The 9513-nt window shown below is 45.6% G+C and overlaps 1 protein-coding gene across 1 annotated transcript; it reads right to left on the bottom strand.

Annotated features, from left to right (window-relative positions):
- Window positions 1-1887: 1887 nt before the first annotated feature.
- LOC103720078 (respiratory burst oxidase homolog protein C-like) lies at window positions 1888-7530 on the bottom strand. The gene is made up of 11 exons (XM_039116637.3): window positions 6748-7530; window positions 6449-6608; window positions 6293-6341; window positions 5821-5934; window positions 5294-5725; window positions 4775-5161; window positions 4474-4685; window positions 4291-4393; window positions 4037-4116; window positions 3131-3678; window positions 1888-2487 (listed from the first exon to the last, which is right to left on the bottom strand). The coding sequence occupies exons 1-11, from the start codon at window positions 7316-7318 to the stop codon at window positions 2378-2380; spliced, it is 2766 nt and encodes a 921-aa protein (XP_038972565.3). The 5' UTR covers window positions 7319-7530; the 3' UTR covers window positions 1888-2377.
- Between the last annotated feature and the right edge of the window lie 1983 nt (window positions 7531-9513).

The raw sequence follows: 9513 nt of genomic DNA, 5'->3' as shown, positions 1-9513 counted from the left end.
ATAACAAACTAGAACTTCACTTAAAATGATTAACTGAAAAGTATTATTTTGATTTCTTAATCTTGTATAAGTATCCAAAATATATCTAGTGCATAGTCAATGTGAGACTAAAAATATGCCCGCACGGATCCTTATAGTCCTACAACATTAATTTTCATTGGTTGGAGAATTAATTTTAAAGGTTGGACTTGTTAAATATATATATTTTTCTAATTTCTAGACATAAGGAACATGGAAATGGTAGGATTGCTCTTATTGCAAATGTTACTAAGAAATGCTAGACAAATGCAAATTGATGAAAATAGCTTTCTTTGCTCATAAACTACATAATACACAAGTTACTTCAAGATTTTAAATATTGATACCAAATTTTACCTTTTTTCATTTGAATGTACCAACAGTCCATATCGGAAGTTGACAATTTCAAAATGTAATTGAGCATGTGCATCGCTCATGTATGAAAGAAATGGACTCCCGATGGGAGTTGTCTTCTTCCTCGACTCCCTATGGGAGTCTAATGCCGAGAGAGACAATAGATCGAGCTCGATCTTAGCTTCTATTTAGCATGACTCAGCTTCCCATCAACCCCCATCCAAGATCTTAGGCCTCCATCGTGGATCAGCACTAGTGTTTTCCCTTATCTTCGTCCCCAACATTGTCCGCCACTATCACGGCATAAGCACCATTGGAAACAAGGTAACGATACCTTAACCTTTTAGTTAATCCACCTGATCCACGCTCTTATTAGCTTTAAGATCATGGATTCTGGCCGAATATTCACTGGATTGGCCGAGATAGGGGTGCCATGTTTCGAGTTCCAAAGGAAACTCCTGAATTGAATAGGCTCCCACTTAATCAATAGACTCCTTTTCTCTCGACATGTGTGTAGACTCCAGTACAGGGTCCTAAAATTTCGTAATGGCCCTAGCGTCGTTTTATATCCCGGCCTTTGATAGGCATCAATGTCATTATATTTGCTTTGGGATGTGTCCCATAATTCGACTCAGTCTATAGGACACAGTCCACTGACCAAATCTGTTCCTCGTGTTGGACTCCACTCACTGTTAGGATGCTGAGATTTAGGAATTTTAATCTTAAAAATTTATCATGATGAAATTTTAATAGAGATGTAATTTTGGATATAAGATGCTGAAAATGATTTCTAGAGTTAGTTTAATTTTTGATCATCTTACAAGGTAAGTAATATAATATTTTTTCTAAATTTATCAATAAGTTATAAAATATTTCCTAAATCAAACTAATCATAATTTATAAACTTGATGTATCATATTTTAGTATTGAATATATCTTTTTCAAAATATTATATGAAATCTGATCGAATGTATTGATTTCGATAGAGATTATGCTTGATTGATTCTGATATTGTATGCGTTTATGTATTTTTTAATTTGAAAAATGAAACATATTTTTTTTAAAAAAAGTAGTTTTATTCTAGATGAATTTAGTCTCGTAGCCAAACTATGTTTTAATAGCCTATCAGAGAAGATTGTGAGTTGGCATCTCGATACCTTACCAATATTGGCACTTCGATACTCTACTACCGTATAGAATTTTGCCATCCGAGCTCTCGTTCCGGTGCCAGTTCTATATTGAAACAGTAATATAGCGTACCATCCCATTCCAATAGTTTTTGAAACTATGCTCTGCATTATTAGCTCCAAAATAACTAGATCGGCTGAACAGAGTGCTTTGTGCAATTTACAATGGCTGTCCATAAAGCTTATCATCTGTTCTTTTGTCTCATTAATGGAGCATGCCGGATTAGTTTGATAATCTTGAAGTGTAACAGTAGATATAGTGCGTGTTTCCGGAATAAAGTGCTTCAAGTTGGCCAACGTACGGTAAGAAAACACAGCAGAAACGTCATTTGCTGAAAACCTTTTACTATCTCATCAATGAAGTGGTGCCGAGCCTTGCAGCTGTGTACAAATATCAACATGGGGATGACATATATTCGCCCAATACGGGTAATTAAAGACGAGCGCTCTTATATCCTAACTTACTCTGGTGGACCTTCTGGTGGTTTTCCAATCTCAACAACGGCTCAACCACTCCCCTTGAATACAAAGCCTCCTACGCTGACCAACTGCGTGCCATTTCTTTCAAAGCCACCACAGAAGAACTTGGTGGCCTGCTTTGGTTCTCCAAAAGGAACCTATTTCTCTCAAAAAGTCCTGACAAATGTAAAGATATGTAAGAACTGTACAAAAGAAAGGAAGAGATCTCTATGGGTAGCTAATTGGATCCCACGGTGGTCGGGGATCCTTGCCTGCTGCTGCTATTGTGGGATGCTTGTGGTGTGGTATATGTATGTATGTATATATCCTTGTAATGATCAGATGGTAGAGGCTCGGGTCTAGAAGTTCTCCTTGTGGAAGTCGAACTTGGTGGTGGTCTTCCGTGAGAAATCCTGCGCAAGTTGGCGCAGCTGCTTCGTCAGCGTCGGAGCTCCGCAATAGAACACACCTGCAGTAAAGAATACAGCAAACGAGGGTGAGTGGAAAAGAAACAGCAGCAGATGACGAGTCCTGGAAGACATTTGAGCAGAGACAAGTTCTTATTACAGTCAAAATTAAGCACGCCGCATAGTTTTATGGAAATTATTGGACATTAGGTTAGGTGCAGGTCTCTTGGTCTTCTTCCCTTTCCAAGGGGGAAAGACCATGCTGCATGAGGAAAAACACTTCAAACACCATGCGTTTCACACTATAAAAAATAGCATGTGGGCGACCTACAGGCTCGATCTCTTCTTAGACGCGGAGCCAGAAAGACAGCAATTATGCCGTTTCTAATCTTAGAGCACCGTAAAATAGAATATGTCCAACTTAGGCGGCAGCGCCCAGCCCTCCACCTTCCCTGGTGGATATAGCTTTGAATCATCTTGGCATCATTAATTCCAGGCGGGAGCAATAAAGTCATCCGCGCCATGCAATGAATCCCCCTCCCATTTTGATGGGATTCATGCGCTACATATTATAAATAAATATGTCCAGAGCTGGGCCGTGCATTAATATGGTATTCCTAGAGAAGAAATTGAGGGTGTAGCGGTGGCATGCGGTGATGGAGGGAGGAGGAAACGAGAGGAAAGAGAGGGGAAAGACGTACGTACCGATGCGCTGGTCGCGGTGGTTGAGGGCGATGCGCTTGTAGACGTTGCGCCAGTTGGGTCGGGCGAAGTGGGACTTGACGCGGGTCCCGGAGACGACGTCGACCCCGTGCTTGGCGTGGTTCAGGGACTGCAGCATCGTGATGAGGGCGGACCGGGCGTCCCCTTCTTCGTATACGCTGGTGCAGTAGGTGTGCAGCTCGATCACCCCCTTCTTGTCCGTCTCCGCCACCTCATTCATCACCCCACGGAACCACTCGAACGACCCCTGCTCCCTCGTCACCCAGTAGAAGTAGGCCCTCCGGGTATTGAACGTCGACGACGTTCCGCTGGGCCTATGGCTGCTGCCGCCGGCGCCTTCCAGATCCCGATCGCCCTCCGAGTCGAGCAGGCCTTCCGATTCCAGCTGCTTCATGTTGTTGACGATGTCCTTGAGGATGCTGATGAAGGGGGTGGCGCCGATGCCCAGCCCCACCAGCAGAACCACGTCGTACTTCTTGTAGTCCTGGGCCGGCGCTCCATAGGGTCCATCTATCAGCACCCGAGGCATGCTGCACTCGCATTTTGCAAACCAAATGAATAAATAAATTAATCCACTCTTCTGAGTACCATCGCTTCTCCAAATTAAGACTTGCCGTCCCTCTACTTCTTTCGTTCTTTTTTTTGTTTTTTCTTTTGGTGCGTACATTAATATAATATAAGTAGGCAACAAACAGAGCCAGCTGCATGACTAATACTGTTGAAAGAGACAAGGAAGTGAGAGAGAGTTGGAGAGGCCGGCAAGCAAAGAGCGTGAAAGAGGTTCGTCGTGTTCCAAAAATATCAGAGGTGGTGGCCTTCAATCGTTTGTCATGTGAGCTGGATATTAATATCGGAGCGCAGGAGGAAGAAGGTTAAGCTGGTCCTCACCTTGGAATGGAGATGTCGGCGTCGCCATCGCAGTCGGCTCTCAGAAGCCCGCTTTTCCCATCGGCCGGTCGCTGGCACACCTGATTCCATTAACCAAATCCCACTCATCTATTAGCATTACCTCAAAAATATTACTACCATGCTATATATTATTTAACCCACTAATTACTACTAGTTAAAATCCTCTACTGTCATCCCATCTGTAATCCAAAATTAGTAAGGTAAATCTAAAGCATAACAACAGCGCCACGTACTCTCGAGAAAACCGTTTTGAGCTGGCGGGTCCAGTCGCCGAGCGTCCGTATGTGGACGCTGAGGTAATCATCTTCGGGCGCTGAAGTGATAGAGAACGGATGCCTGTTTCGTAATAGAATACAAAGATTAGCTAATTTAATCAGCCAGGAATCTATCCAGTGCTAAACAAAAGCTATACCCACCATTGGAAAGGCGACACGGCAGCGCAGTTGACGAATATGTACTGCCCGCTCCGGTACTTGAAGCCCTGAGGCTTGGACACGTGGAGAGCCAGCACGTTCCCTGGGTACACCGCCACCTTCAGTATCTTCACCGGCCTCACGCTCGATCTGAACGCTCTGATCAGCCGCTCGGTCGCGTAGATGATCATCGGGATCGCCAGGTACATCCAGGTCTGCCATTAATTAAATAAGATTAACGTACGTTCGGAGTGGATTAGATGGAGAAAATTATTAAGGTGCTTTTGGTATGATATATGCTTACCGACTTCTTGTACCATTGATGGGAGAGGTAAAGGAAGATGCCGTGGATGATTAGGAGGATGTAGACGATGACGAAGAGGTGGTGGGAGTACCAGAAGGCATTGAAACCGGTGAGCCGGTTCAGGGGCTTGGGAAGCCCGATCCGGCCGCGGCGGAACCACGGGGTGGCCAGAACGAAGGCGATGGTCATCAGCACCACCATGGTGATCCCGGTCCACCCCTCCGTTCCCTTCACGAACCACCAGTAGTTGTTCGGCCTCGTGTCCCCGAAGAATGGCTTCATCGGCACGTACGCCGCGTCGCTCGCATGCAGGAGCCGCGGGAAGTCGCAGGTCAAGTGCGAGATTGCGTGCAATCCCACGCCAATGGCGATCCCCACCGCAATCACCTATTAATTGAAAAAAACACAAAAGGACAAGAACATATATGATTGGCTTTCGAAGTCATATAATTAATACTTTTAAAGGCGGAGGTTTTCAAAAACAACCGGCGGAGAAGATACATATATATATATAAATACCTTGTGGAAGTTGAGATTGTCGTCGAATGGGAGGGCGGCGCCGAGCTTGGTCTTGTTGCGGAGCCAGGTGATGGTGTTGCGGCAGACGGGGAGGAGGATGAGGGCCATGTTGAACTTGAGGGTCTCGGCGCCGCCCTTGGCGACGCAGACGCAGTAGCCCATGACGTGATACACCGCCCGGCGCCGGTACTGCATGAACTTCCAGGCGAAGAGGCCGGCGCAGATGGCAAGCCACAGCGCCAGCACCCATACCCGCTTCCAGTTGTCCTCCAGGAAGTACCTGGCCCGCTGGTACCACCGCCGGAGTGGGTTCGGCTCCTCGGTCGGCTTCAGCTTCTGGCTCAGCATCTGGCTCAGGTTCCTGCTGTTCGTCGTCCCGATCCGGATCGACTGCCCCGGGACTTGCAGCAGAAGCATCTCCAAATTGTATATCTGAAAGCCGATCATCATCTAATCAGTCTTCCTGGCCTTTTTTTCGAAATCATTCTAATTTTCTTTTTCTTTAGAAGAATTCGATGGTGTTTTACCTCGATGTAGCCAAGACTATTGGGGTCCAATTCTTCCATAATGAGGCGGGCGTACTCCTCCGCCTGCTCTTGGATCTTGGAGAGCTTGTTTGCTGAGGCGCTAAGAGAGATGATCTGTCGATCACAATTCATGCATAAAATGATTCATAATTAAAATTTTGCCATGGGTAGGTGAGCTTGGCATGTTTAGCATGAAAACGAGACAAAAAAAAAAAAAAAACCGAGTTAGCCAAGTCCTTGCTTTATTTTATTTTTTTTTCCGCTAAAAACGGTGGTATCATATCTAATATGTACGGATACAAATAAAAAAATCAAAAAATAAAATGTCTAGGCAACTCTGCCTCGCGGACCCATGTATGGTCCTGAGTGGCTTGCTTCCGGACACCAAATAGGACCGCAACCCAAATAAGACTTCCTCTTGATGGGATAATGTCATTTCCCCAAAGTGGTGAGAGTGCTTTTATTTCCTTACCTCTTTGACCTCTTCTTCGCCGATCCTTCCGTCGGCATTCTTGTCCACCCTGCACATGTAATATAAAATTAATTTCTTCCGAGCAAATCCCGGGTTGGATTACCGAGTGTAATAAATTAATCTTATCCTAGAGGCTGGAATTACTAAGGTAGTTACATGTCGAAGAAGGTTTGGAGCCTGGAGTCGAAGCTCTGGTCCGAGATCTGGTCCCAGAACTCCCTCAGCACCGCCTTGGTGATCGAGTCGCCGATTATATTTCTCCTCCTCGCCAGCGCGTCGAACAACTCTCCCGCAAACTCCTTGGACTCCTTCATTCCTGCATCATTATTCCTTTTCTCCATTATTTCCTTTTACCAATTTTTACTTTTCTTTAAATGGTAAGGAAGATTCAAAACAATCGAAAAGAATAGTGAAGAAGAAACCGTCAGAGTCAGAGAGAGTAGTTGGTGACTGACCTATGCACTGGCCGAAGAGGGAGCGGGGGAGGGCACCGTCGACGGCGAGCTCGTCGAAGCGCTTCTCGATGGCCGGCCAGCCGGCGGCGCCGTCGGTCTTGCTGATGAACTTGAGACCCTTGAGGGCGTGCGCGGCGGCCGACTTGGACCGGTCGACCGGGCCCGGGCCGGACCTCTTGGTGACCGAGGCCAGCCGCTTCAGCTCCTGCGACACCTGCCGGATCCGGGACGACGCGCTCCGTAGCACCGACGACCCGATGGAGCCGGACTGCTTCTCCAGCGTCCGGGCCAGCAGCGTCATCTCCGGGTCCTCCGCCTCCCCGCCCGCCGCCGGCTTCACGCTGTGCACCGCCACCGAGTCGTCGCGGACATCAAGCGTGATCTCCACGTATTGCTCGTCGTCGCCGGCGGCGGAGCCCGGTAGGTTGAATCGGGCGCTCTTCCGGCTGCTGCGCTTGCTGAGCGGCCCGCTGTGGCCGACCCGATCGCTGCCGACGCTCTCGGTCTCGATGATGTCCGAGTCCGACTGGTGGTCGCCGCCCTTCCCGTCGTCCGTCCCCATCTTCTGCATTCCGGCTCTCGGATCCCCGGCGACGCCCGAGAATTTTTGACCAATATAACTTCTAATTCTCAGCTAGCTAGTAGTTACTAAGTACCTCAACAACTTCCAATTACAATTGCCGAGACGATCGTTTTTTTTTTTTCCTCGAGGGACAACAACGAAAACAGTAAAGAATGAAGGAAATTTGGGAAGAGATCAGGGCTTATATCTTCCCCTTTGGTGAGGTTTTTGGGTTGTGGGAAATATATAGAGAGTGTTATCGTCGCTGTTGGTTTGGTGGGGGCGGTCGCGTAACCTTCCCACCTACCTTCTCAAAAAGAAAGACGGGTGGTCAAACTGCCGCGTGGTCAGCTTCGGTTTTTTTTTTTAATAAATTAAATTTATTAAATAATTAAATTAATCTAGAATATATATATATATATATATATCTAAAAATAAAATATCTAAAAATTCAATATAAATATGAGGTGGAAAAAAAATAATTAGCTAGAGTTTTTCTTGCACATATATCCTTTTAAATATACGAAACTGTATAAATATTTTTATAAAAATAAAAAGTAATATATATATAATAAATATTTTACAAAGGTATTTATACAAATAGCAATTTTACAAAAATATTTATATAATTTTATATATTTTGGAGAAAATATATGTAAAAGAAATTCATATATCATCATCCCATCTATGGTGCTTTTAATTTTTTTTAAATATATGTTATCTTAAAATTTTAGTGGCAAGCGTCAAATTTTATTGGCGTTGTTATTGACGCCACCGGGGCGAGTAGGTTATGCCTGGCATTGGGGTCTGCCACGTGTCCATCATCGCGGGCGGCGAAGCTTCAGAAATTAGACGAGTAGCAGGTTGTTTGGCACGTGGAGAATGAGATAGAGAGGCACGAGCGTGAGTGGAGCGCGCCGGAGACGGGTCCCCACGCGATGACCGCGCAATCCGCGTTCCCCGCCGCTGAATTCTAGGTACCCGTTTTGGACCCGCTTGGTAGATTGGTGGGGATACAGGCAATTGGATCGTGTATGGCCTCTTTGGTATCCGTCAATCTCGGCCGTCCAGATGGATTTCGATGAGCCATGATTCCAATGAGGAATACAGGTGTGGTATCTCGCCAAGGTGTTCGTCACGGCGAGAAAGATCGCCCACTGCAGCATGAGATGACTTGAACAGGGAATTGGTCGTTCCTAAGTTTGTGTCGTAACTACTATTGTTTCCCTACTACATTTCCCGTCCATTTTTGCGGCTGAAGAAGATATGGATAGGATGATAAAAGCTCATACGAATCGGAAGAAGAAACTAATAATATAAATCCGAAGAAGAAACTGCGGCAGGTCTAATCCCATAGTCGCCGAGTAGTTGTCTCCCAGAAAATGTTCCAAACTCGCAGCTATATAGAATGACGCATATTTTAGTGTATAAATGACCGTCAAACTAAAGCTAGGGCTTAGTATGGCCATTAATCTCTCAAGGATGACAAAATCAAGAAAAGCGCATATCTTGGATCGAATCGCCGGTCTGTTCTAGCTTTCAAGAGTTGCTTAGGTCGGAGAACAATCAAAGAAATGGAAAGCTCTATAATTCCAAAAGAACGGACCATCTCTTCTTTGTTTGTCATTTTGCTAATAAGATTTAGAGAGAGAAAATAGCTGCCAAAAACTTTCTTCTCTTCTTCTATTAAAATCAGAGCAGATCGGGTCAGTCAGCTAGTCAGCTCATCATGGACACCCAACTATATATGTAAGACCTAATTTAAACAGTTTTGCCTACAGCGTAGGATGGGAGATTCATGAAGCTTTTAAGCATCTACCTTTGCTTTTGGGGTTCATTTCCTGAGAGCACAAATTAATGGTCGTACTACAGTGGTTTTACAGAGTTGTTGTGCTTGATCTCGCTATTATAGAGCGACATACTACGCGCTTTGCTCCTGCGGCACGGCCCGCTACCTCAGGCCTCATCAACGGCTCACCAACTCCGCTTTTCGAGTTCTACGGCATTGAAATGTGCGATCTAGCTAACAATTCGATGCGAAGCCAATAAAGGTGAGAGAATGTTAGGGTGGAAATTTCTTAGTTGTAGACCTTGGCGGCCTTGGTGCGAGCTTTACGACTCGCAAATATCCTGCATTCCTTTCCAATGCGAGTCCACGCTGACTTTTCGCTGGGAGCTGGGGAAGATCGCCTGCGACGTTTGTT

Source organism: Phoenix dactylifera, chromosome 13 (genome assembly GCF_051530095.1).
Source record: "Phoenix dactylifera cultivar Ajwa chromosome 13, Ajwa_hap1_PhDact_Kaust_v1.1, whole genome shotgun sequence".
NCBI lineage: Eukaryota > Viridiplantae > Streptophyta > Magnoliopsida > Arecales > Arecaceae > Phoenix > Phoenix dactylifera.
Note: the sequence above shows the minus strand (reverse complement) of the source record. Positions and strands in the feature narration are given on the sequence as shown.